Source organism: Dipodomys merriami, unplaced genomic scaffold (genome assembly GCF_024711535.1).
Source record: "Dipodomys merriami isolate MVZ:Mamm:240054 unplaced genomic scaffold, mDipMer1.0.p SCAF_348, whole genome shotgun sequence".
NCBI lineage: Eukaryota > Metazoa > Chordata > Mammalia > Rodentia > Heteromyidae > Dipodomys > Dipodomys merriami.
Window position 1 is genome coordinate 433,669 of NW_027205026.1, and position 26,485 is coordinate 460,153.

Genomic DNA, 26,485 nt, shown 5'->3' on the forward strand with positions numbered 1-26,485 from the left:
GACTGGCTGGAGGAAGTGGGTCGCTGAGGGCGGCCTTTGAAGGCTGTATGTGGCTGCTGGTTCCTTTCTCACTGCCCACACGCACCAGGAGGTAGAGTGCCCCCCTCCCCTGCCCCTCCCCGCCCTGCCCCGCACTCCCCTCCCCTGCCCCGCCCCACCCCCTGCCCTCCCCTGCCCTGCCCCGCCCTGCCCTGCCCCCTGCCCTCCCTTACCCCCCTCTCCTGCCCCCCCCGCCTTCCCCCTCCCCCCGCCCCACCCTCCCCTGCCCCCCTCCCCTGCCCCACCCTGCCCTCCCCTCCCCCCTGCCCTCCCCTGCCCTGCCCCCCACCTTCCCCCCCACTGCCCTCCCCTGCCCCCCTGCCCTGCCCCGCCCTGCCCCCTGCCCTCCCCTGCCCCCCTGCCCTGCCCCCCCACCTTCCCCCTGCCCCCTGCCCTCCCCTGCCCCCCTGCCCTGCCCCCCCACCTTCCCCCCGCCCTCCCCTGCCCTCCCCTGCCCCCTGCCCTGCCCTGCGCCCCCCTGTCCTCCCCTCCCCTGCCCGGCCCTGCTCCACCCCGCCCTGTCCTGCTCTGCCCCCCCTGCCCCCCTACCCCCCAGCCCCTCACCCCCTCCCCTGCCCCCCCACCTTCCCCCCTCCCCCCTGCCCCACCCTCCCCTGCTCCCCTCCCCTGCCCCGCCCTGCCCTCCCCTGCCCCCTGCCCTGCCCCGTGTCCCCCTGCCCTCCCCTGCCCTGCCCCCCCTGCCCTCCCCTGCCCTGCCCTGCCCCACCCCACGAGTTCCTGCTGCCATCACAGCAAGTAGAGCTGGAGTACCAACTGAAGGCTCTGAGATGGTGAGCCAAAAGACATCTCTGCCCCGTGCTGGTGATGCCAAGAATCAGGTTACAGTGCACTGAGTCTGGAGAGTCAAACGGGCTGTCCGCAGGTCAAGGCTCCTCTGGTCCCCTCATGCCCCTGGCCACGCCCCAGCCTACCACTGTGCCTGGCACACAGTTTCTACTCAATGCATGATTTTTGCTTGTGGTGCTGGAGCTCAAACCCAGGCCTTTCACATACTAGGCAAAGGTTCAGTACTCTACGCATCAGCCGAGCCCACAGGGCTCCGCGGCTTCTGCTCTGGGCTGTGCTTTGTGGTTGCCGTTTGTTTCCTCTCGTTTGCTGACAAACGCTGTGAAAGGCCCCGGGGGACCAGTCCCTCTGTCCCCTAACCCAGGGTAGGCCACTCAGATGCGCCAAGATCACACATTGTAGGAAGGCCCAAGTGGCATCCTTGACTTGAGATCTGCTTTTCTGGCCATTGTACCTCTTTGCACAGAAAACTCCCCTCTGGCCAGCTCCGACCTTCAAGGCCCAAGTCAACCTGCCCTAGTTCCCAAGACCCTCTGTGGGCTCTGGGTCCACAGCCCCTCATCACAGTCCCATTTATCTGGAGTTGTACTCGAAGTTCATCAGGACCTCAGATAGCTTCAAGATGGCTTCCAGCCCAGGGGCGGGGCCAGCCAAGATCAGGAAAACCTGTGAAGGCGTGTGCTGGGGGCGGTGGGCGAGGCTGCTCCCGGACCCCGGTCCGCCTGTGTGCCGGCAGCACAACCCATCCCCCACTCCCTCATACGGGCCATGAGGTCAGCTGGGGACAGGGCCGACTTCCCCGGGCTCCCACGGCTCTTGGAGGGTCTCAGACACTTGGGCCCATGCCTTGGGACCTGTCCTGGAACCTGTGGTCCCCACCCACATTCAGGGGCCACACCCTTCCCCCTGCCCTGCCCTGCTGCCCTCCCAATCACATAGGCCCAGCAGAGATGCACACGGCTCAGTACCACCCTGAGTGTGAGTGCACACGGCTCAGTACCACCGCGAGCGTGAGTGCACACGGCTCAGTGCTCACCCTGAGCGTGAGCGCACACGGCTCAGTACCACCCTGAGCGTGAGCACACACGGCTCAGTACCACCCTGAGCGTGAGCAAACACGGCTCAGTACCACCCCGAGCGTGAGCACACACGGCTCAGTACCACCCTGAGCGTGAGCAAACACGGCTCAGTACCACCCTGAGCGTGAGCGCACACGGCTCAGTGCTCACCCTGAGCGTGAGCGCACACGGCTCAGTACCACCCTGAGCGTGAGCGCACACGGCTCAGTGCTCACCCTGAGCGTGAGCGCACACGGCTCAGTGCTCACCCTGACCGTGAGCGCACACGGCTCAGTACCACCCTGAGCGTGAGCGCACACGGCTCAGTACCACCCTGAGCGTGAGCGCACACGGCTCAGTACCACCCCGAGCGTGAGTGCACACGGCTCAGTACCACCCTGAGTGTGAGCGCACACGGCTCAGTACCACCCTGAGTGTGAGTGCACACGGCTCAGTACTCACCCCAAATGGGTTGGGCAGCGCTGCCCAGACCCTGCCTGTGTCACACACATCCAGCTATTTGTGCTGGGCCCACTCATGTGACAATGTCCACTGCAGGTGCACAGGGCTTGCTAGACTCATTAGTGTACCCAAGGCAACCCATTGGTCCATGCCCAGTCTATTAGCAGCTGCGAGCTGCACACGCCCATCCCCTCCAAAGGGGCACTGACAGCAGACAGCTGGACCGAGGTGGGAAGCCACGGGGTACCTCATGCTGTCTGCTCATCCGCCTAGAGACACACCCCACCTGCACACAAGACCAGGTCTACCAGCACCAGGGTGTGAAGATCTTGTGGAGGGGAAAGTCCTGGTCTGTAGTTCTGTGGAGGGGTTAGTCCTGGTCTGTAGATCTGTGGAGGGGTTAGTCCTGGTCTGTAGATCCGTGGAATGGTTAGTCCTGGTCTGTAGATCTGTGGAGGGGTTAGTCCTGGTCTGTAGATCCTGTGGAGGGTTAGTCCTGGTCTGTAGATCCTGTGAGGGGTTAGTCCTGGTCTGTAGATCTGTGGGGGGTTAGTCCTGGTCTGTAGATCCTGTGAGGGGTTAGTCCTGGTCTGTAGATCTGTGGAGGGGTTAGTCCTGGTCTGTAGATCCTGTGAGGGGTTAGTCCTGGTCTGTAGATCTGTGGAGGGGTTAGTCCTGGTCTGTAGATCTGTGGAGGGGTTAGTCCTGGTCTGTAGATCCGTGGAGGGGTTAGTCCTGGTCTGTAGATCCTGTGAGGGGTTAGTCCTGGTCTGTAGATCCTGTGAGGGGTTAGTCCTGGTCTGTAGATCTGTGGAGGGGTTAGTCCTGGTCTGTAGATCTGTGGGGGGTTAGTCCTGGTCTGTAGATCCTGTGAGGGGTTAGTCCTGGTCTGTAGATCCTGTGAGGGGTCAGTCCTGGTCTGTAGATCCTGTGGAGGGGTTAGTCCTGGTCTGTAGAACCTGGGGAAGATCTGGGGAGATTTTAGTAGGATTTCTGAATCAGGAACAAGTCTGTATACATCTGGCCAGTTTTTTTTTGTTTTTGTTTTTGTTTTTGTGTGTGTGTGTGTGAAAATACTGTACACAAGGGTTACAATTACATGGGCAAGATAATGAGTGCATTTCTTATCAAGCGTTGTTGCCTTCTCCTTTGTTTCCCCTTCCCATCTCCCACCCCCTTCTGCCCCGTCCAGGTGTTTCTTTTCATAACCCAAGTGTAAACCTGGCGTCTCCCTTTGTGGTCTCAGAACACCTGAATGTGACTGGAGACAGGGCTTTCCTGGGGCCTGACGCTCAGGTCTGGAGGAGCCATGCTGGCTGTGACAACTCGCCCAGCTGGGTCCTGGGGGAGTGGAATCCCTCAGCTACCAACGCTCAGTGCCAGGGACTGAGGAAGGGCCGTGTTCAGTACACTGGTCACAGGCTGGAGCAGTGCACACACACGCATACACACACACAGGCACACACAGAGGCACACACGCATACACACACACAGGCACAGATCAAACACACATACACACACACAGAGGCACAGATCAAACACAGGCAGATACACATGGTGCCCTGGGAATACAGAGACCCAAACACACAGACGCCGGCTCCAGGCACATGGACACACCCAAAGCCTCCTCTCCCCTCTCTGGCCACCCTCTCCTGCTGACAGACTGCCCAGGCCTTCCACACCCTGCCTGGCCCTGCCCTGCCCTCCCCTCTGGGGCTCCTCCCTCCCTCCCGCACACAGAGGGGAGTTGGTGCCCCATGTGCCCTGCGTCCCTGGCGCTGTCTGACACCATCTGTCTTGCCGAGGAAAAGATATGGCATAGGAGGTCACACAAGGTCACGCAAGGTCACACAGCATGCATGGGAACCCGGGCCCCAAATGCTTTGATGACCTTTCTTCCCCCACTTAGGCTCTCCCCAGCTGACCACAAGGCACACCGCTGTGCTGGTCCCTCCACCTCCGCGTAGGTGGACAGAGCCGTCCCGGGGCGGGACAGCATCCAGCAGCCTGGACTGCCCTTGGGCCAGAACCCCCGTGCACAGCTCCAGACACATGAGACACAGACTCCAGACCACGGTCCCCATTCTTCCTGTCAGCTCTTTCTGACCAGCAGTGTCCACTGCCCCATGGCTGCTTCTTGGGCCTCCACTGCCCCTTGAAGACCTGCTTGCCAGAGTGCCTGGGCCCCCCTGACCTGGCGTCTCCTCTGGACCCCACGGCCTGCTTCCCTGGCCATGTCCCCAACAGGTGCCATGTGGACGGACGTGGGAATGCGGTGTCCACTGTGGTGTGGACGTGGGAATGCGGTGTGGATGTGGGAATGTGGTGTTCACAGTGGTGTGGATGTGGGAATGTGGTGTGGATGTGGGAATGTGGTGTGGATGTGGGAATGCAGTGTCCACCGTAGTGTGGATGTAGGAATGTGGTGTTCACAGTGGTGTGGATGTGGGAATGTGGTGTTCACAGTGGTGTGGATGTGGGAATGTGGTGTGGACGTGGGAATGTGGTGTGGACGTGGGAATGTGGTGTCCACCGTAGTGTGGATGTGGGAATGTGGTGTTCACAGTGGTGTGGATGTGGGAATGTGGTGTTCACAGTGGTATGGATGTGGGAATGTAATGTCGATGTGGGAATGTGGTATGGATGTGGGAATGTGGTGTGGATGTGGGAATGTGGTGTGGATGTGGGAATGTGGTGTCCACTGTCGTGTGGATGTGGGAATGTGGTATTTACCATGGCTGTGGTATGGACATGGGAATGTGGTGTGGATTCACTGTGGTATGGATGTGGGAATGTGGTGTCCACTATGGTGTGTATGTGGGAATGTGGTATTTACCATGGCTGTGGTGTGGACATGGGAATGTGGTAAGGCCACAGACTCTGTCAAGCACCCTTCTACCACATGCCAAAATGAATGGGGCTCTACCATCTTGGACCTGAACTTCAAAATTGCAGCCAAGGGCTGGGAAGGCAGCTAGTGGCAGAGTGCTCACTTTCATGCATGAAGCCCTGGGTTTGATTCCTCGGTACCACATACACAGCAGTGGTGCTGTGGATCAAGTGGTAGAGTGCTAGCCTTGAGCAAAAGCAGCTCAGGGGCAGTGCCCAGGCCGAGTTCAAACCTCAGGACTGCCAAAAAAAAATTCATCCAGGAGAACCTGTCTTCACTGCGGCCAGGCACTTCCTTCCAGATAAGGACGCTGTCACTGGGCGGCCCAGATGTCTTGGAGGTAACAGCTGGAGTCCAGGCTGAAATGGGCCTCAGAAGGCAGTGGGTCTGAGAGGCCAGGCAGCCCTGGCTGGCAGGGTCTGAGTTGGGCAAGGGCGGCAGGCCCACAGGGTTTCGGAGGGATAGGGATAAGACCCCACCAAGCTTGGTCCACCTGTGCCCTCTGGAGGCGGTGCTGAGCCATTGCCCTCCAAGCTGGTGCTCTGGCTTCTCTGAAGCTAGTTCTGTCCCCAGCAGTGATCTTTCTAGTGTCCCCTCACCCCATGGATGGGCAGAGGCCTCACCCACCGGCAGGACAGGGAAGGGGGAAGCCAGTGAGGGACACAAGGGAGCTCAGATCAAGGGCACCAGAAATGGGACTGCTCTCCAAGCCAAGGCCTTCGTGTGTGGGGAGACTCAGTCTCTGATGGGGACACAACCGTGGGCGCGTTAGCTTCTGTGTGTAACAAACTGGCCAACACACAGCAGCTGACACAGTGGGTGGCTTGAGCTCTGAGACGTGGGGAGGGTCTGCTTCCAGGATCACCTCATAGTCAGTCCTGGGATGGGTCTCCTTTCCCAGGTAAGCCGTAAGAAGAGGAAGGAGAGAGAGAGGAGGGGAAGGAGAGGGGGCAGAGGCAGAAAGGGAGAGGAAGGGGGAGGAGAAAAATAGGAAGGAAAGAGGGAGGGAAAAAGGGGAAAAATGAGAGAGGGAGAGGAAAAAGGACAAAAGAATAAAGAAGAAGAGGGTGGGCTGGGAAGGTGGCTCAGTGGTAGAGCGCTTGCCTTGCATGACTGAGGCCCTGGGTTCGATTCCTCAGCACCACATAAGCAGAAAAAAAAGCCGGAAGTGGCGCTGTGGCTCGTGGTAGAGCACTAGCCTTGAACTGAAGAGCTGAGGGACAGCGCCCAGGCCCAGAGTTCAGGCCCCACGACCGGACCCAAAAGAAAAAAAAAATGGAGGAAGTGGAGAAAGCCCAAGGTCGTAGCAGCCATTGCCTGGCTGCTCTGGTCCACCAGTTGGGAGGGGCTCACAGGGCTGGACATTGGCAGGCTCGGTCACTGGCTGCCAGTGAGGACTGCAGAGTAGGAAGCAGGTGGTGTCGGGCTGTGAGCCCAGGCAGGCCCCAGCTGGCCAACATGCTGGTTTCACTCGCTGGGCTCATCTGGGGCTTTGATGAGGTTCAGATGTGCCCGCCCCCTCCACTGGGCCCTACCTGGCCTTGCCTCTCCCTTCCTGGAAGCACCCCTCTTGGGAATTCTCCAGGGCAGACTGGGCAGGCATGGTTACACTACGCTTCTCCCCCACCGCGGATGAGGCGTAGCCAAGGCCCAGCTGCAAGGGGCCACAGGGGTGTGGGGCATGCCTGCCACCCACGCCCTGTGCCGTGCGCACAACACCTGTCACCAGCTTATTCCCTGAACTGTCAGCCCTGCAGGTCCTCAGAACCATAGGCTGTGCAGTAAGTAGTGCCCTGGCCGTTTCCCTCTTGGCTACTCCCAGGAAGCCCCAGGCCCCACAGCCGCTGGGCCTGCAGAACTGCCTTGTTCACATGAGGGTGTGGGGAGGCCAGGGCCAAGGTCTGGCACAGGTCGTGCCTGGCGTGGGAACTCCATGAGGGCGAGAGCCAAGTGTCCATCTGGAGTTCACAGCTGTGTCTTACAGGAGCGCTGTGTTCACCCAGCTATCCCACTGCTGGTGTGTGCCTATAAAGCCACATGAGGCTGAGCCAGCCCTGAGCGAGCACTGGTGTGTCCTCTGAGTGGGTCATGGGGCCTGAACTCTGGACCTGGGCGCTGTTCCTCAGCTCTTCAGTTCAAGGCTAGTGCTCTACCATTTGAGCCACAGCACCACTTCTGGCTTTTTTTTTTATGTGGTGCTGAGAAATCTTACCCAGGGCTCTGCCACTGAGCCACCTTCCCAGCCCCCCACTTCAGCTTTTTCTATGTGGTGCTGAGGAACTGAACCCTGGGACTCATGCACTCTACCATGGAGCCACCTTCCCAGCTCATCCTGGGGTGCCCTTAAGCCCAAGGTCTTGGCCACCCTGCCCCCTGCAGGGACAACATGGGCATAGCAGATTGGATAACCCGAGCTCTCCTTTTGTTGAAACATCCCACTGGTCACAAAGATCTACACCTGTCAACAATGGACCTTCCAGACAAGCCTGTCTTTAAAAGCTACCTCAGGGATTGAGTCAATGGGCCGAACAGTACAGCTGGGAACATCTTGAAACCATGACCCAGGCCGTCTACCTTGGGGACAGGCACACACCATCACCCCACCGGCCACCTGGATGTGAAGCAGGAACACTTTTAGAATACCTTTCCAATGTTAAGATGCACGGGCATGCCAAGTAATCTAGGATGCCAGTGCAAATGAGGTCCTAAGGCATTTGAGCTAACTGGAAAAATGCTCTGGTTAAAAAGTACTAACTCGGCCGGGCCCTGGTGGCTCACGCCTGTAATCCTAGCTACTCAGGAGGCTGAGATCTGAGGATCATGGTTCAAAGCCAGCCCGGGCAGGAGAGACCATGAGACTCCTATCTCCAATAAAACCACCAGAAAAAACCGGAAGTGGCGCTGTAGCTCAAGTGGTAGAGCGCTCGCCTTGAGCTGAAGAGCTGAGGGACAGTGCCCAGGCCCAGAGTTCAAGCCCCACGGCCGACCAAAAAAAAAAAAAACCCAAAAAACATAAAAAGTACTAACTCGGGCTGGGAAGGTGACTCAGTGGTAGAGCGCTTGCCTTGCATGCCTGAGGCCCTGGGTTCGATTCCTCAGCACCACATAAGCAAAAAGAAAAAAAGCCGGAAGTGGCGCTGTGGCTCAAGTGGTAGAACACTAGCCTTGAGCTGAAGAGCTGAGGGACAGCACCCAGAGTTCAGGCCCCACGACAGGACCCCCCCCCCAAAACAGTACTAACGCACTCACTGGTGGCTCACGCCTGTAATCCTAGCTACTCAGGAGGCTGGATCTTAGGATCATGGTTCAAAGCCAGCTGGGGCAACAAAGTCCCCAAGACCTTATATCCAATTAACTACCAGAAAAGGGCTGTGGTTCAAAGTGGTAGAGTGCTAGCCTTGAGCAAAAGAGCTCAGGGACAGCACCCTGAGCTCAGGCCTTGGGACAAAAGACTAATGGGATGTAGCTCAGTGATAGAGGTAACACTCTGGGTTTTTTTTTGGGGTCCGGTTGTGGGACCTGAACTCTGGGCCTGGGCGCTGTCCCTCAGCTCTTCAGCTCAAGGCTAGCACTCTACCACTTTTTTCATTTTGCATATGTGGTGCTGAGGAATCTTACCCAGGGCCTCATGCATGCAAGGCAAGTGCTCTGCCACTGAGCCACCTTCCCAGCCCCAACACTCTGGTTTTGACCCTCAGCACACCAAGAAAGCAACTGAACTTCAGAGTTGAGCGCCCATATCAATCATCTCAACTCCCCCAAAAGGTGTCAGGGAGCTGCTGACCAGGGACTCATCCAACAGTGCTGAACTATGAACAGGATTACCACTCAGGCTCTGGCAATCACCCACCACCTTACCAAGTCAGGGTCATTCCTCACATCAAAAAGAGACCTAATTTTAATTATCCTGAGGGTTTATTACAATACTCAAACATAGCTTTATTTTTTCTTCTCAACATCTTGTTCTGCAGCTTCCTTGGCTCTTTTAGCTCGGATACCGAAGAGCCGGGCATTGGCACGGGCCATTCGAAGACTGGCAAAAGCCTTGAAGTTCTTCTCCTCCTCTGTGATAGCTCTGGCCTTCTCCTTTTTGTAGACCTGGAAGTCATATTGTGCAATGAGCCCACAACTTTCAAGACTACCTCAAAACTGTGAGGCAGGAGCCATGCTCTGTTCACCTGACAATCCCCCCACATCAAATCTGGTTTCTTGGCTGTAACAATTTTTGTAGGAAGGAAAAACTAAAGAACCACTTGATGGGCAAATCAGAGATCAGCAGCACCAGATCACCAGAGGTGTGGCCTGGGCCTCCAGGCAAACAGGATGGGCATGACTCGAACTTCTTAAGGGCAGCAGTGGGCTCCCCACCCCCAAGTTCGTGATCTCAGAACTACAGGGATCCTAGAAACCTCAACAGCCACCAATTGAGGGTGCCTGACACACTACTCATTCACCACTCAATCTTGTCTATAGCATCAGTACTAGGACCAAGGTCTGAACAAACTAAATGTCCACTTACGTTCCGGATGGGCATCACCGGTCCTGTCAGCTGTGTGGCCAATTTGAGTTCTTCAGCCTGTGTGTGTTAATAAGTCAAATGAGTCCAATTTCACTTGCAAAGGCCCCATGCTTGTTATGCCCAGCACCCGTGGGTCCTGTGCTCCTAAAAGAAACCACTGCCTGTATCTGCTCACATCCCACAGCTGTGAACCGGCTCTGCCCACTCACAAAACCTGCGCGGATGACTGCTCCGTCTGTAGCAAGGTACTACACACCCCATCCTCCACTCTCTACTGCAAGTGCACATAAATGGACACCTCGTCAGTGGGTCCTGCTAGGAAGGCTATTTCTGGATATAAAACATCTGAAGGAAGGGGCACTATGATCAATGACAAAATGCTGGTTCCAGGCCAGACAGTCGGCCACAGGAGGCAGAGAAGCACCACAGAGACCGTTGGAAGCACGAAGGGCTGTTGGTTGATCATTAGCATCTGTCTTCCCACTAAATCACCAATCCCCTGCCCTCTCCACACAATGGCCATGAAATGGACGGAAGGCTGCCGGGCTGCTTTTCTCTGGTCCCCAGGAACACCCACAGGATGCCCTTGCTTCGAAACCTAGATTCTTGGACCGCTCCCACACCGTCGGGCCTGGCAGAAATGCACTCACAGAGCTGTCTCCCTTCTTGGGGGCCGAGGGCTTCCTGGGGAAGAGGAGGAGCTTGGAGCGGTACTCCTTCAGCCGCTGCACGTTGGCCTGCAGGGACTCGGTGGACTTATTCCGCCTCCTCGGATCTACGGAGATGCCAATGGTCCGGGCCACCTTTTTGTGAATGCCGGCCACCTGCCCAGGAAAACCGGATGAAGGCCCGCGCGGCCTCTGCCCAGCGGCGCCCCGTGAAGAGGCTCGGTGTCAGATGGAAAAGGGTTCAAAAGCACTTTCATCAGCGAGGTGCAGCGATTCCGGAGAATGTCATCATTCCACCGAGCGCGAGGGACGACCCCAGAGCCACCCCCGCGGGCCGGCCGGCCGGGACTCACCCGCAGCTCCTCCAGGCTGAAGCCGCGGCCCGCTCGCACCTTGGTGTGGTACCTCACCGTGGGGCACCGGACGATGGGCCGGATGGGGCCGGACGCGGGGCGCGGGGCGATGCGGCGCGCTTTGGCCTGCCGGGCCTTGCGTCTGGGGAAGGAAAGCACGCGCGTCGGCCCCGCGCGCCCGGCCCCGCGCGCCCCCCGCGCGGCCCCGCCGCCCGCCGCCCGCCGCTCACCTGCGGATCTTCCGGGCCGGCTGGTTAAACCAGGTGGCCACGCGCCGCTGCCAGTCCTTGTGGAAGTGGGGCTTCAGGATCATGCCATTCCGGCTGGGCGCCATGGCTGCCTACGGACGCGAAAGGAGGGTGAAGGCCTGCGGCCCGCGCCCCGGCCGCCAGCCCCCCGCCCGACGCCCTCGGAGGCGGCGAGAAGGCCCCTCCGAGGACGCGCGGGCGGCAGCGCCGGGCCGGCGGCGGCGGATGGCGGCGGATGGCGGCGGATGCGGGCCGGCGGCGGCAGGCGCACAAACTCACCTCCCGTGCCGGGGAACAGCCGAGCGGAAAGGAGCTGCGCCGCAAAGCACCACGGGGTCGTAGAGGGCCCGGCCAATCAGAAGCGCCGGAGCATTCTGACCAATCAGAGGAAAGAAGGGAGGAAGTGACGCTCGAGCCGCGCTGACGCCCGCGCGAGTCCGCCCGGGAGCAGACGCGGAGCGGGCGCCCGGGCGCTGGGTGCCCCGCCTGCGGCCCCGGCCGCTCGGGAGGCCGAGGATCGCGGCTGGAAGCCCGGCGCGGGGGCCGCGGGGGGCCTGGCGCCGCCCCGGAGCGCGCTGCGTCTCTCGGGCTTGCCGCCCGGGCTGGCTTTGAACCGCCACCCTCAGAGCTCGGCCTCCTGCGTCGCGGGGGTGGCTCCACGTCCGAAACGCGGGCAGTGGGGCTGTGCCCGGAGAGCGGGGCCCGCCGGGGCCCGCCGGGGCCCAGCGCCGCGTCCGGAGGCCGCTCCGCCGGCGGGGAGCCGGGCACCTTGCCGGCTCGGTGGAGGAGGTGACCCCAGAAACGATACAAAATGCGACATTATTGATTTTGAAGAATAGGGCCGAACTTGAAAGGCAGGATTGAACTGGAAAGGACCCATTTGCCTCCGGCTGCCTCTCCTACTCTAATTAGTTTCGAAAAGGCGGAACACCTGGCCCCGACACCAGGAAACTGCCCGTTGCTTTAGGTCAAATTGTTTCGGGGGTAGTTAGGGTTCTGTTTCAGGAATGTGTGATTTACGCGTTTGCAAAGTAACTGCTAAGTTCTGCTTCTGTGCACCAGCTTGCTTGCAACGGCTCTAAAAGAATGCGTTTTTTGCTTTATAAACCCTGAGCTATTTGAGTTCGAGGCTGCTCACTCCCCCTCGGTCAGGCCTGGCTGGTCAGTCCAATAAACTCCAGCTTTTAAGATAGTGGTCGGCCCCTGTGACTTTGCGCCGGGGGTCAGTCCGCTCCGGTGGACTCTTGTCTTCACCACAGCAGGCTTCCCACCCGGTCCCTCCAGTCCCAGCCTCCTTAGCAGCTAGGATTCATTACCCTGTGAGCCATAGGTACCAGTCAGGCTATTTTTTTTTTTTTTTTTTTTTGCCTGTCCTGGGCTTGAACTCAGGGCCTGGCACTGTCCCTGAACTTCTTTTTGCTCAAGGCTAGCACTCTACCACTTCAGCCACAGCACCACTCCCAGCTTTATCTGTGTATGTGGTGCTGAGGAATCGAACCCAGGGCCTCACACATGTAAGGCAAGCACTCTTTACCTTTTGGGGCTTTAGAAGATGATGTTAGGGCCGGGCGCTGGTGGCTCACGCCTGTAATCCTAGCTACTCAGGAGGCTGAGATCTGAGGATCGAGGTTCAAAGCCAGCCCGGGCAGGAAAGACCATGAGACTCCTATCTCCAATAAACCACCAGAAAACCGGAAGTGGCGCTATAGCTCAAGTGGTAGAGCACTCGCCTTGAGCTGAAGAGCTGAGGGACAGCGCCCAGGCCCAGAGTTCAAGCCCCACGACCGACAAAAAAAAAAAAAAGATGATGTTAAAATATGTATTTAAAGACCATGTGCATGAACCTGGCATGGGTGGCTCACGCCTGTAACCCTAGCTGCTCAGGAGGCTGAGATCTGAGGATCATGGTTCAGAGCCAGCCTGGGCAGGAAAGTCCATGAGACTCTTATCTCTAACCGTCAGAAAACTGGAAGTGGCGCTGTGGCTCAGGTGGCAGAGTGCTCGCCTTGGGCTGGAACTCAGGGACAGCGCCCAGGCCCAGAGTTCAAGCCCCAAGACTAACAAAAAAAAAAGGGGGGGGCTGGGAAGGTGGCTCAGTGGTAGAGCCCTTGCCTTGCATGCAGGAGGCTCTGGGTTCCATTCCTCAGCACCACATAAGCAAAAAGAAAAAAGCCAGAAGTGGTACTGTGGCTCAAGTGGTAGAGCGCTAGCCTTGAGCTGAAGAGCTGAGGGACAGCGCCCAGGCCCAGAGTTCAGGCCCCACGACTGGACCCCCCCCCCAAAAAAAAAAAAGACTATGTGCATGGTTTTGCACTGATGGCTCACACCTATTATCCTACCTACTCAGGAGGCTGAGAAATGAGTTACCTCTAACCAATACAAATCTGACAGTGGAGGGCTGGCTCAAGTGACAGAGCTCCAGCCTCTGAGGCCCTGAGCTTGAGCCCAGGACTGGCACACACTCACCAGAGAGTGCTTGTCTCTAAAGGGGGGTCAGCTAGAAGACGGATCACAGAAGGTCCAATCAGGTCTTACTATGTTCACCCAACTGCCCACGGGACAGAGTCAGTACTAAGCCCGGTTTCTCTGTGAACCCGGCACTGAGCACTCAGGATACTGCCTTAAACCCTTCACCAGCAGAACCTTGTATGAGGTGTGTTATGGCTGGGGAACAAGATTGGCTGTTGCCAAGAACCACAATACTTTTATTTATTCGCTTATTTTTTTTAGATGAAATCTTGTTATAGACCAGGATGGCTTTGAACTCAAAATCCCCAAAGTGGTGGGATTACAAACATGCATCATGATGCCTTTGTGCCCAATACCGTTTCCAACACAAACGAAGCACACGGAGTACCACCAAGGATGATCATAAAGCTAAAACTCTACGTGACTTGTTTCTGTGAGTCCATTGGTGCAATTACTCCTAGGAGGCCAGGCTTCACCTTACTTTACTCAACTGAAGTGCTATATTTTCAACAGTATCACAAGCCGGTGTACTGGCCAAGCATGAGATACTTGGCAAACGACTTCCTAAAAAAGACACGGGTCATCCCAGTGTGTAACACATGTCATGTCCACTTTAGAGCAGTTATATAGACAATATACACCGCCCACCCAACCATACACTAATCTTTGGTAATAAAATTGGGGAACTTAGGCGAGGGCCAGTCCCTTGGAGCTGCTCAGGCACCTGCCCTCCTATTGCCCAGCAGCTAACTTGAGCACAAGTGCTGGCTCCAAAAGAATAGGACCCTTGGCTGGTGAGTGATGGGACCTGTCTCCAAATGCCACTGTGCAGGCAGGAGGGAAGCGCTGTGGGAAAGAGCTATGCACAGGTGAGGGGATGCGACTCACCAGGGACTTGGTCCTTTTGTGGCCTGGGCCCAGACTGCTATGGCAGCAGCTCACAGTACAAACTGAGAATTGTGATCCTGGACAAACCTGCCAGAGTCTGTGTAGTATAAATGTAGGTTCTCTATTACAGAGTAGGTCAACTACCACAATTTTCAGGGCCATCAAAAGGTGGCCCTAAGACAGTAGGACAGACCGGTGAGGACAGAGCAGTAGGTGGCAGTGTTTGAATCCCTAGGGCTCAGTGCCTGGTGACTCCTCGGTGATCCTTGGAAGAGCAAACACGCAGGGAAGAAAGTCGGCTCTGAGGCCCTTTCATCTCAGCCCTGTTAGCATTCTGAGGAGACACAGACCCAAGTTTCAGGCAGGAATCTGCAGCTGCTCAGTTTGAGGTGGGAGGGATCTACACAGCCAGGCATGGATGGGAACATTGTGTAAACCCTGGGAACTCCTATACACACAATCCAACTGTAATCTCCCCACAATAGTAACAAGGTTGACAATCTTCCCCACAGGGGAGACTGATATATAAATGCAAAGTTCAATCACTCAAGTCCCTAAGAACATTTACTAAGTATACATAAGTAACTCAATAAATAGATCTCAAAAGCCCTCTGCAGAAACCATTCCCAGCTGAAAGGAACTAGGAGAACAGCTAGGAAAGCAGTTCCTGGGTCACTGCAAGTGACGTCAGGGAGTTCCAGCTATCTGCGGAGCTGCCTCTTCATCTCCAGAAGTCTCCTTCTCCCTCTGGGCATCAATCCACCTCTGTGGAGCAATCATTTTCTTAGGCCCGTGTGGCGGTGGGCCAATGAGGGCCTCAATATCCTCATAGTTTATCACTTCCTTTTCCAGAAGGGCATTTGCCAGCTAGAAAGAACAAACACAGCAGTGTGAATCTCTGAAACAAAGACAAGAGCCTTTGAGAGCAAAGCATCTGCGATGGAGACGCACTCCACAGAGGTGTCTCTGTATCCTAGAGGACATTTCGGACAAACTGCTTTCCCAGGAAGCAGAAGCATGAAGGCAGCTTGGGCAGTGAAGAATCACTCCCTGTCTCAACTCTGGAAGAGATTTGCCAGCTGCAAGATCACTCATTAATTTCTCTACTTCCTCTAAAAAATTTCACCTACTTTTGGCAAATTAGTTTTCTTCACCAAACAAGGTCTGTGTGTGACTATGGTGAGAGTTAAAACGTGGGGCATGTCTTTGGAGAGGGGTTAAAATGTGGGGGTATGCTGGAGGGTGCAGGGGTAAAACATGGGGGCCCTCAACTGGAGTACAGTAAGAGGGGAGTGTGAGGGGGAGCATGGGAGCTGGGGCTCACAACCACGGTTGGGGGAGAAGTATTTGAAATGTACCCCACAATCCTGTGTCCATACATCTTGCTGGTTAGAGCAAAAACTCTTGCACATTTTTTCCTTGTTTGGTGCTAGGTATGGAACCCAGGGCCTTGAGAATGCTATTTACACACTGCCACTGAGCTACAGTCCAGTCCTGTATTCCACATCAGCTGAACCAAACAGTAACCCCTGAAACAGTGCTTAATCTCTGAGTGTTTACTATGAGAGGCCCACAGTTCCTGCCCTGGCTGCTGGTATGGCAGTAAGGACCGGAACCTATCACCTGTGTGGGTAGTTTAGTCCTGACAGGCAGCTCTGCATATACTCAGGACACCCCTGCCAACAGCCAACACCCCTCCATCCTGGTCCCACGCACCAAGTCTAAGTTCTTAAGCTCAGTGCTAGTCTGCAGTGTGCACCTTGCAGAGAGCCTGGCTTTGCCTGAATGCAGCATCTGATGAGACAGGTGCTCTGGTCTGGAGTTAATACTGAGGATTGAAAACATGATTCCTGACTGACAGACCAGCTGGGGTTTTTGGGGGGGGGGGGGAAACAGGGTCCTGGGGCTTGAACTCAGGACCTGACCACTGTCCTTGAACTTTTGTGCTCAAGGCTAGAGCTCTACCACTTGAGCTACAGCTCCACTTCTGGCCTTTTGGAGGTTAATTGGAAGTAAAAGTCTCAGGTACTTTCCTGCCTGCGTTGGCTTTGTAGACCAGGCTAGATTCAAAGTTGAGATCCTCCAGCCTTAGCCTCCTAAGTGCTGGGGTTGCAGGTGTGCACAACCACACTTGGCTTAGCTGCATCATATTAAGAAAACAAGCAGGTGCTAAGAAACTACACGCTGTTCTGCTGGTCTGTCTGCATGTGGCACGAAGAGCCATTGCTCCTACTGTTCCCTGGGTGTGAATCATCACAACCCAGGAGATAAGATGCCTTCACTTCTGAGGCTGTCCTCTCCAAACCCACCACCTATATCCAAGGTGAGAAAATGCTGAATAATCCAGTACCCCACACAATACCACGCCACCTGCAGGGAGGTCCTCAAGATAGCGAGCCACGAGGCAAGGGGTCAAAGGCCATGTAATGGTGGCAGGTCCTGTGGGAATCTGGACAGAGTAAGGGTACTGGGGAAAGTCTGCGGCCATGTGAGTCCATTGTGGACCTCAGTTAACAATGTGTGTGATGATGTTCTATACTATGTTAGTTCCAGGGGAGATAGGGCATAGGTTGTAAGAGAACAACTCGGTAAATCTAGAACTATTCTAAAGCTTAAAAAGATTTCTGAGGGGCTGGGAAGTTGGCTCAGTGGTAGAGCCCTTGCCTTGCATGCATGAGGCCCTGGGTTCAATTCCTCAGCACCACATAAACAAAAAGAAAAAAGCCGGAAGTGGCGCTGTGGCTCAAGGGGTAGAGCGCTAGCCTTGAACTGAAGAGCTGAGGGACAGCGCCCAGGCCCAGAGTTCAGGCCCCACGACCGGACCCCCCCCCCAAAAAAAAAAAAAAAAAAGATTTCTGAAGCCGGGCGCCAGTGGCTCACGCCTGTAATCCTAGCTACTCAGGAGGCTGAGATCTGAGGATCGTGGTTCAAACCAGCCCTGGTAGGAAACTCCATGAAACTCTTTTTTTTGTCCTTTTTTTTTTTTTTTTTTTTTTTGCTGGTCATGGGGCCTGAACTCTGGGTCTGGGTGCTGTCCCTCAGCTCTTCAGCTCAAGGCTAGCGTTCTACCACTGGAGCCACAGCGCCACTTACAGCTTTTTCTGTTTATGTGGTGCTGAGGAATCGAACCCAGGGCCTCATGCTTGCAAGGCATGCACTCTACCGCTGAGCTACCTTCCCAGCTCCCTCCATGAAACTCTTATCTCCAATAAACCACCAGAAAACTGGAAGTGGCACTGTCGCTCAAATGGTAGAGCACTCGCCTTGAGCTGAAGAGCTGAGGGACAGTGCTCAGGCCCAGAGTTCAAGGCCCCATGACCGACCAAAAAAAAAAAAAAATTTCTGAAAGATTTCCAGGGAGGTAGGTACTAGTGGATCATGCCTGTCATCCTAGCTACTCAGGAGGCTGAGATCTGAGGATTATGGTTCAAAGCCAGCCCGGGCAAGAAAGTTTGTGAGACCAGAAAACCAAAAGTGGCGGGTGGCTGAAAGTGGTAGAGTAGTAGGCTTTGAGCACAATAGCTCAGGGACAGTGCCTACGCCCCGAGTTCAAGCCCCATGACTGAAAAACAAACCATTTCCAGGGAGGAAATATTGATCATAACAATATGTTTACAAAAGGTGGGGGGGCGATCTAATTTGAAGGAACTGGTGTGGCATGCTTCAAATAGAAGGAAATGTATGCCCCAACTGTGCTGGTGGGATTAGGCCTGCCTGTGCCCTCCTAAACCCCACAAGCGGAAATGCCCTGTGGGGGCACTGCACCCCGAGCTGCCCTCACCGCCTGCAACTTGTCCATGTTGTCCAGCAGTACCCTCTCCGTGTGTCTGTAGGCTTTGGCCACCAGCAGCTTTGCTTCCTGTACAGAAAAAGTTAAGACATGTCATGGGAAAGAATGAAGACACTGTTGAGATTCGTCATAGCCAGTCTAGCATGGAAGTACAGGAAGAAAGTTCAGATTAGGAATATGCCTTCCATCTCTCATGATGACTAGCAGACACTCTCCCGTTCACACCTGTCAGGGACTCACAGTAACAACTGGAGGACCCTGTCTGTCCTCTGCTGCATCTGAGGCTGTCACAGAGCATAAGCAGCAAGAGCTGTCCAGGGGCAGGCCTGGACACTGTCCCGGAAGAACCTGCAGCTGCAGGGATCATGCATACTGGTTCTGTTATTCAATGTGTTTGACATTCTTCCAGATTCACAGCTAGAAGGATGAGTCGACTAGGTCCTTCTCCAAGAAAACATATACCACAGGGCTACAATAGAGCCCAGAAGGGAAAGTTTATATCAGGCTGCCACTCAGGCTTTTTTTTTCCTTACCAGTCCTGGGGCTTGAATTCAGGGCCTGGGCACTGTCCTTGGCTGCTTTTGCTCAAGGCCAGCACTCTACCATGTGAGCCACAGTGCCACTTCTGGCTTTTTCTGTGTATGTGGAACTGAAGAATTGAACCCAGGACTTCAATGGATGCTAAGCATGCACTCCACCACTAACCCGCATTTCAGCCCTGTCCCTAAGCTCTTTTTGTTCTACCATTTTGAGCCACAGTGCCACTTCCAATTTTCTGAGTAGTTTATTGGAGATAAGAGTCTCACGGACTTTCCTGCCCAGGCTGGCTTTGAACTGTGATCCTCAAATCTCAAGCCTCCTGTCATCCTGAGTTAGGATGACAGGCGTGAGCCAGTAGGGCTTGGCTTCAGGCTTTCTTTTAAGGGAGCTGAGGTCCTCATATAACAGGCCCAGTACCATTTCCCCCTCAGGCAAGGGGTATGACTCACGTGGTCCATCATCTGTTGCAGGCCCTGGCTGAAGGGGCGTCGTCCAATGCCTGTGAGACCCTCTTGTGCCTCAGGAAAGGAGACAGGCCCAATGGTGGGTGCCATGCCAAACTGCTTCACCATGGAGTAGGCAATGCGGGTGACCTTCCTCAGGTCATCCTGGGCCCCTGGAGCACAGATTTAGGAGAGGGAGAGTCCTCAGCAGCCCATGTACATGGGAATGCTGGGCCTACAGGCCCCATTAGAGCCCACAGGCCCCATTAGAGCCCACAGGCCCCATTAGAGCCCACAGGCCCCATTAGAGCCCACAGGCCCCATTAGAGCCCACGGACTAGCACTTCAGCAGACATTTTTTTTTTCCACATCGGTCATGGGGCTTGAACTTGAACTCTGGGCTTGAGCGCTGTCCCTCAGCTCTTCAGCTCAAGGCGAGCACCCTACCACTTGAGCCACAGCGCCACTTCCAGTTTTCTAGTGGTTTATTGGAGATAAAGAGTCTCATGGACTTTCCTGCCCAGGCTGGCTTTGAACCATGATCCTCAGGTCTCACCCTCCTGAGTAGCCAGGATGGCAGGCATGAGCCACCTGCACCCGGCTCACAGACATTTTATGCCTAAGAATGTCCCTTGTCCCCTGTCACCACTCCTTCAAGGAGAATTTTAACTGCTCAACAGTCAGCTGGCTCATTCAGGGTGGCCTGACCGGCTACTGCACATCCAGCACATCGTCCAGCACAAGGCCAGGTCTGCACAAGCAAACCTGAGGCTTGATATCCCTAGGCACAACCTCTTTGGACTTTCCAGTGGAGTAACAGCTTGTTACAGGAAAGCTGTTTCAATTTTATCTAGTTCTGTGTAGCAATGACTGATAATTAACCAGTTAAATGAATTCACAAGGTGCATATATATAAATTTGTTTTTTTGTCGGTCATGGGGCCTGAACTCTGGGCCTGGGCGCTGTCCCTCAGCTCTTCAGGTCAAGGCTAGCATTCTACCACTTGAGCCTCAGAACCACTTCTGGCTCTTTCTGCTTATGTGGTGCTGCGGAATCAAACCCTGGGCCTCATGCATGCAAGGCAAGCACTCTACCACTGAGCCACCTTCCCAGACCCATATGTAAATTTTTTTTTTTTTTGCTGGTTGTGGGGCCTGAACTCTGGGACTAGGTGCTGTCCCTCAGCTCTTCAGCTCAAGGTGAGCACTCTACTACTTGAGCCATTCTACTACTTGAGCCATAGCGACACTTCCGGCATTTTCTGCTTATGTGGTGCTACGGAATCGAACCCAGGGCCTCATGCGTGCGAGGCAAGCACTCTACCACTGAGCCAACTTCCCAGCCCCCATATGTAAATTTTTGTATGCTGAGTTCATGCCTGCTTAGCAAGTGTGAGGTCAAGGCCAAACTGCAGTACCTCTTCAAATGTGTGTGTGTGTGTGTACTTACTTAGTGTCAGGTAGTTCATGTGTACAATATCAGCTACTTGGGATGTGGAAGTAGGAGGATCATGAGTCTGAGACTAGCCTAGGCAGAGTTATGGAGACCTTGTGTCAAAACCAGCATATAAACAGAGGAATCTCTAGACAGACAGACAGACAGACAGACCCCCCCCCCGCCCCCGCCCCCCCCCCCCCCCCACTGAAACGGCACCTGCACTGCAAAGCTCTCCCACCAGCCTCTTTCCATCACACCATCAGAGCTAAGGGGATGGGAGTAAAGGCACTCTGACAACTCCAGACCCCGGGAGCAGGCTCCTCACCAGAAGTGACCTTGCTGAAGGAGATGGCCTCAGCTGCCCGGCCACCCAGGGCCATGCACATGCGCTGGAACAGCTGCTCCTTGGTGAAGAGGTGCTGGTCCCGAGGGAGCATCTGGGCAAAGCCCAGGGCAGAGTTTGTCCGAGGTGCTATTGAGACCTGCAGAAGGTCAAGGTCATGACGTCAGCAAGGAGTGGGAGTTTTCGTTTTAATCGTTGTTACAGTTACATAAGTCAGGTACAGAGTGCCTTGCTTGCCGGTGGCTCACACCTGTACTCCTAGCTAATCAGAAGACTGAGACCTGAGGACTGTGGCTCGAAGCCAGCCCAGGCAGGAAAGGCCATGAGACTTCTTTATTCAATAAACTACTCAGAAAAAGCTGGAAGTGGCACTGTGTCTCAAGTGGTAGAGCGCTAGCCTTGAGCACAGAGAGGTTCAGGAACAGCACCCAGGCCCAGAGTTCAAGCCCCAGGACTGAGAGGGATGGGGGGGGGGGAGAAAGACATTCTTTTTTTTTTTGGACAATGTTACCCCTTGAGCGTGAAGTCTTTCAGGGAAGGATGGACCACATAAAACAGATGTGCTATCAAGGGCTCAATGCAGTCACCAGTCAAATCTGCACCTCCTCACTCGTAGAATTATAACAGCAAAGACAGACGCTCATGGGTTTCTGGGGTGTGCACGGGGAGAGAGGAGGCTTCTGGGGCATGCACCAGAGGTTTCTGGGGGAACACACCAGTAGTTTCTAGAAGCTAAGCACCAGGGGTTTCTGAGGGTACACACCAGGGATTTCTGGGGGTGCACACCAGGGGCTTCTAGTGGGTACAGCCACCACTGCACAGAGACCACATCACTGTCACCTCCACATAGAGAGATCAACACCACTGCACAGAGACCACACCACTGTCACCTCCACATAGAGAGATCAACACCACTGCACAGAGACCACACCACTGTCACCTCCACATAGAGATCAACACCACTGCACAGAGACCACACCACTGTCACCTCCACATAGAGAGATCAACACCACTGCACAGAGACCACACCGCTGTCACCTCCACAGAGATCAACACCACTGCACAGAGACCACACCGCTGTCACCTCCACATAGAGAGATCAACACCACTGCACAGAGACCACACCACTGTCACCTCCACAGAGATCAACACCACTGCAAAGAGACCACACCGCTGTCACCTCCACAGAGATCAACACCACTGCACAGAGACCACACTGCTGTCACCTCCACAGAGACCAACACCACTGCACAGAGACCACACCACTGTCATCTCCACATACAGAGATCAACACCACTGCACAGAGACCACACCGCTGTCACCTCCACATAGAGAGATCAACACCACTGCACAGAGACCACACCGCTGTCACCTCCACAGAGATCAACACCACTGCACAGAGACCACACCGCTGTCACCTCCACATAGAGAGATCAACACCACTGCACAGAGACCACACCGCTGTCACCTCCACATAGAGATCAACACCACTGCACAGAGACCACACTGCTGTCACCTCCACATAGAGAGATCAACACCACTGCACAGAGACCACACTGTTGTCACCTCCACAGAGACCAACACCACTGCACAGAGACCACACCGCTGTCACCTCCACATAGAGAGGTCAACACCACTGCACAGAGACCACACCACTGTCACCTCCACAGAGAGATCAACACCACTGTACAGAGACCACACCACTGTCACCTCCACAGAGATCAACACCACTGCACAGAGACCACACTGCTGTCACCTCCACAGAGACCAACACCACTGTACAGAGGCTGCAGGCTGCCTGGTCTCATTTCTACAGCTTCTGAGGACTGTGGAGCAGTATGGACTGCAAACCAAACCACCTTCTCAGCATAACTGAGGCCTCCCAAAGGAGGCCACACCCTGGGCTGTAGTATGTACCCCGAGTTCTATAGCCCTGGCTTCCTCAACGCCCACTCAAGGTCTTTAATCAAGATCCACATTCTCTGGACACAATGAATTAACGTAGCATTTGGGGTGACTGGGAGCTTTCATGTTGTCTCTCCAGCAGAGCAAGTTTTCAGCACCAATTTTCCGCTCACACCAGCCAGTCATTCAGATGCATTCAGACACAACGAGCACACCTTTGCTGTGTGGCCTGGGGCACAGCGGTGGCCTCAAGCACACAAAGTCTCTGGTCCTGCTAGTCGCTGGAGCAGTGGTTGGGATGTACTCCGGTCTGAAGCCCCGTTCCCATCCAGTCTGGGGCTGGGTGCAGCAGTTGCAGGCTTTTCTCTCAGGAGCACAGAATTTCCCAAGCCAGCTCACACCCACCTTCATCACTGCCTCCGTGTGCTCCAGCAGCCAGCCCACCAGGGCATGGCCGGACTCGTGGAAGGCCACCACCTTCTGCTCCTCCTTGGAGAGGATCTTGCTCTTTTTGGCAGTCCCTGAAAAAGGCACAGCGGAGTTAAGGCACAGCGCACGCTGCGCACTTGTCAGGGCTTTCTCTCGCCCACGGGGGCGGCAGCCCTGCCCAACTCTCACGCACAGCTGTCTCTCCTGCCGCCCAGTCAAGGGAACTCTGAATGTCTCCAATAATGCAGCCGACAGTCTCCTCCCTTCTCCCTGCATCAACCTCTTCTGCAGGACCATTTATCCCAATTTTTCCACACCTCCAAGTTCCCATTTACACACCTTGACTAATGCCCGGGCTCAGGGTATTTAGAACACCCCTGACTGTGGTCTCCTATCCTACTCCTGTGAGCCTGTGAACTTATTCAAGACAGATGTAACAGCAGCTCAGTCACGGACGCAGGAGTGTGTGAGTGTGAAGGCACGGGGCTGGACGGAACACAAGCGTGTGAGTGTGAAGGCACGGGGCTGGACGGAACACAAGCGTGTGAGTGTGAAGGCACGGGGCTGGACGGAACACAAGCGTGAGTGTGAGTGTGAAGGCACGGGGCTGGACGGAACACAAGCGTGAGTGTGAGTGTGAAGGCACGGGGCTGGATGGAACACAAGCGTGAGTGTGAGTGTGAAGGCACGGGGCTGGACGGAACACAAGTGTGAGTGTGAGTGTGAAGGCACGGGGCTGGACGGAACACAAGCGTGAGTGTGAGTGTGAAGGCACGGGGCTGGACGGAACACAAGCGTGAGTGTGAGTGTGAAGGCACGGGGCTGCATGGAACACAAGCGTGAGTGTGAGTGTGAAGGCACGGGGCTGGACGGAACACAAGCGTGAGTGTGAGTGTGAAGGCACGGGGCTGGACGGAACACAAGCGTGAGTGTGAGTGTGAAGGCACGGGGCTGGACGGAACACAAGCGTGAGTGTGAGTGTGAAGGCACGGGGCTGGACGGAACACAAGCGTGAGTGTGAAGGCACGGGGCTGGACGGAACACAAGCGTGGGCACTCCTGTGCAGACCACCTGGGTGCCACTGCAGGGCAGGGCAGGGCAGCCTTCGCAGTGCGCACACAGAAGGTGGTGCCCTCCAGTGCTCCTTTTCAGGGGCCGGTCATTCCCAGCGTCTCTCACGTTGCTGCTGGTACTGTAGTACTACGTAAGCCCAAGCGACTTACACAAAACTCTCTTAGAAGGACACAAGGCAGATTGGCCTTTTGTCTGCTGGGAGAAATCAGGCTCTGTTCTAGGTAAGATGCAGCCCCTCCTGCTCCTCCTCCAGGACCTCAGGGAGGCCAGGGTGCAGGCGTGAACTCAGGCTGAGAGGACAAGTATATAAGGAAGGCCCGAGCTCTGACCATGTGACCAGGAGGGCTCCTTTGTGACAGGGACCTCAGCTGGTCTCAACACTAGCTATGAGAAGGTGCACTGGTACTCCCGGTCAGTGCCAACACTGCTGCCTGGAGTTATAGAAGTATCCAGAACTCTGGGCCGGGCGCTGGTGGCTCACGCCTGTAATCCTAGCTACTCAGGAGGCTGAGATCTGAGGATCACGGTTCAAAGCCAGCCCGGGCAGGAGAGACTGTGAGACTCCTATCTCCAATAAACCACCAGAAAACCAGAAGTGGCGCTGTAGCTCAAGTGGTAGAGCGCTCGCCTTGAGCTGAAGAGCTGAGGGACAGCGCCCAGGCCCAGAGTTCAAAGCCCACGACCAACAACAAAAAAAGAAGTATCCAGAACTCACCTGCTCTCCTCAGACCCCACTTTGAAAAGCCAAAGTTAAGCAATGCTTCAAGGCAGCCCCCCATCATCCTACTACAAAACTGGGCTACTCCATTAGTGAGCAAGCACAGCCTTGAGTCTTGGCTGAGATGGAAGGCAGTAGCAGACTCACTCCTCTCCTAGCCGAGAGCACTACAGACACATAGTAGGCCTAGACCCTGGCCCTGGCCCAAGGCCTTACCTACCCCAGACACAGTATAAGCTGGGCTTCATCTGGTCTGTGGCCAGCTCTCAGCCACGTGAGGGCTGATGGACTCACACACCTGGGTCTGCAGGTGTTTTTTTATTTGTTTTCAGACTCTTGGCTACTACTTACAAAATAAGAAGACCAAGACTAGACCTGATTCTATCTACCCCACCTCTCACTCTGTTTTGTGTGGCTGGCCTTCCCCTGTGTATTCCTGCTGAGAGACTAGGCCATAACAAGGGGCATGGTCTCCGCACCGGCAATGACGCGCTCCACAGCGTACTCAAAGTTGAACGTGTGCACGGATGTGTGCCCCTCCCGCGCAGCGTGCAGCGCAGCCTCATTGCAGATGTTGGCGATGTCTGCGCCTGTAATCACAGACAGGGAGAGGTAGGCATCTGCCCTTCCTTACTGGTGCTTCAGAAGGAAAGAAGGAGGCTCACTTTTTTTTTCTTACAAGGGACAGGTTTATTATGAAGATGGAAAATACCACATACAAAGTACAATCCTCTAACATCCTGAAACACACACACACACACACACACACACACACACACACACACACACACACACACACACACACACACACACACACACACACACACACACACACACACACACACACTGTACATAAACTTATATTACCCATATAAAAACACAACATTTTGGGAGGTTGGGGGAAAAGAGAGAGAAGAATGAGGGAGTAACAAGTTAGACAAGAAATGTAGGACTGGGAAGGTGGCTCAGTGGTAGAGTGCTTGCCTTGCAAGCCTGAGGCCCTAGATTTGATTCCTCAGTACCACATACACAGAAAAAGCCCGAAGTGGTGCTATGGCTCAAGTGGTAGAGTGCCAAAGAAGCTCAGGGACAGTGCCCAGGCCCTGAGGTTCAAGCGCTAGGGCCTGCAAAAAACAAAATAAAATAAATAGCTGGGTGCCAGTGGCTGTAATCCTAGTTACTCAGGAGGCTGAGATCTGAGAATGACTGTTCAAAGCCAGCCTGGGCAGGAAAATCCATGAAACTCTTATCTCCAATAAACCAGCAGAAAACCGGAAGTAGGGCTGTGGCTCATGTGGTAGAGCGCTTGCCTTGAGCTGAAGAGCTGAGGGACAGCGCCCAGGTGCAGAGTTCAAGCCCCATGACCGACAAAAAATAAATAAATAAAAAATAAAAATAAAAATAA

At 55.1% G+C, this 26,485-nt stretch overlaps 2 protein-coding genes and 1 non-coding gene across 5 annotated transcripts in view; all 3 read right to left on the bottom strand.

Annotated features, from left to right (window-relative positions):
• Nucleotides 1-9,152: 9,152 nt before the first annotated feature.
• On the bottom strand, nucleotides 9,153-11,401 carry Rpl13 (ribosomal protein L13). The gene is made up of 6 exons (XM_069987839.1): nucleotides 11,324-11,401; nucleotides 11,027-11,136; nucleotides 10,797-10,938; nucleotides 10,426-10,599; nucleotides 9,776-9,832; nucleotides 9,153-9,354 (listed from the first exon to the last, which is right to left on the bottom strand). Exons 2-6 carry the CDS (start codon nucleotides 11,128-11,130, stop codon nucleotides 9,196-9,198), a joined length of 636 nt encoding a protein of 211 aa, XP_069843940.1. The 5' UTR covers nucleotides 11,131-11,136; nucleotides 11,324-11,401; the 3' UTR covers nucleotides 9,153-9,195.
• On the bottom strand, nucleotides 10,653-10,734 carry LOC138803791 (small nucleolar RNA MBII-202). Its single transcript, XR_011365043.1, has one exon. It is a non-coding gene; the product is annotated as a small nucleolar RNA MBII-202 (small nucleolar RNA).
• A 3,546-nt stretch (nucleotides 11,402-14,947) lies between the features above and the next one.
• Nucleotides 14,948-26,485, bottom strand: part of Spg7 (SPG7 matrix AAA peptidase subunit, paraplegin) — a 37,926-nt gene continuing 26,388 nt past the window's right edge. For 2 of the 3 annotated variants that reach the window (XM_069987841.1, XM_069987840.1), the window contains 6 exons: nucleotides 25,560-25,670; nucleotides 23,265-23,380; nucleotides 20,937-21,093; nucleotides 19,181-19,347; nucleotides 18,183-18,260; nucleotides 14,948-15,268 (listed from right to left, as the gene is read on the bottom strand). In XM_069987841.1, the coding sequence (XP_069843942.1) occupies nucleotides 15,089-15,268; nucleotides 18,183-18,260; nucleotides 19,181-19,347; nucleotides 20,937-21,093; nucleotides 23,265-23,380; nucleotides 25,560-25,670 (809 nt within the window). In that variant the 3' untranslated portion in view covers nucleotides 14,948-15,088. The remainder of the gene's footprint in view (nucleotides 15,269-18,182; nucleotides 18,261-19,180; nucleotides 19,348-20,936; nucleotides 21,094-23,264; nucleotides 23,381-25,559; nucleotides 25,671-26,485) is intronic. The other variant, XM_069987842.1, reaches the window with a different exon arrangement.

What these genes read in the sequence shown, in the direction of transcription:
- Rpl13 (XM_069987839.1), bottom strand. Translation starts at nt 11,130, where the DNA reads ATGGCGCCCAGCCGGAATGGCATGATCCTGAAGCCCCACTTCCACAAG. An exon ending in CCGGCCCGGAAGATCCGCAG is followed by an intron (nt 10,939 to 11,026) that starts GTGAGCGGCGGG and finishes TTCCTTCCCCAG; the next exon opens with ACGCAAGGCCCGGCAGGCCA. An exon ending in CGGTGATGCCCATCCGGAAC is followed by an intron (nt 9,355 to 9,775) that starts GTAAGTGGACAT and finishes TATGACTTCCAG; the next exon opens with GTCTACAAAAAGGAGAAGGC.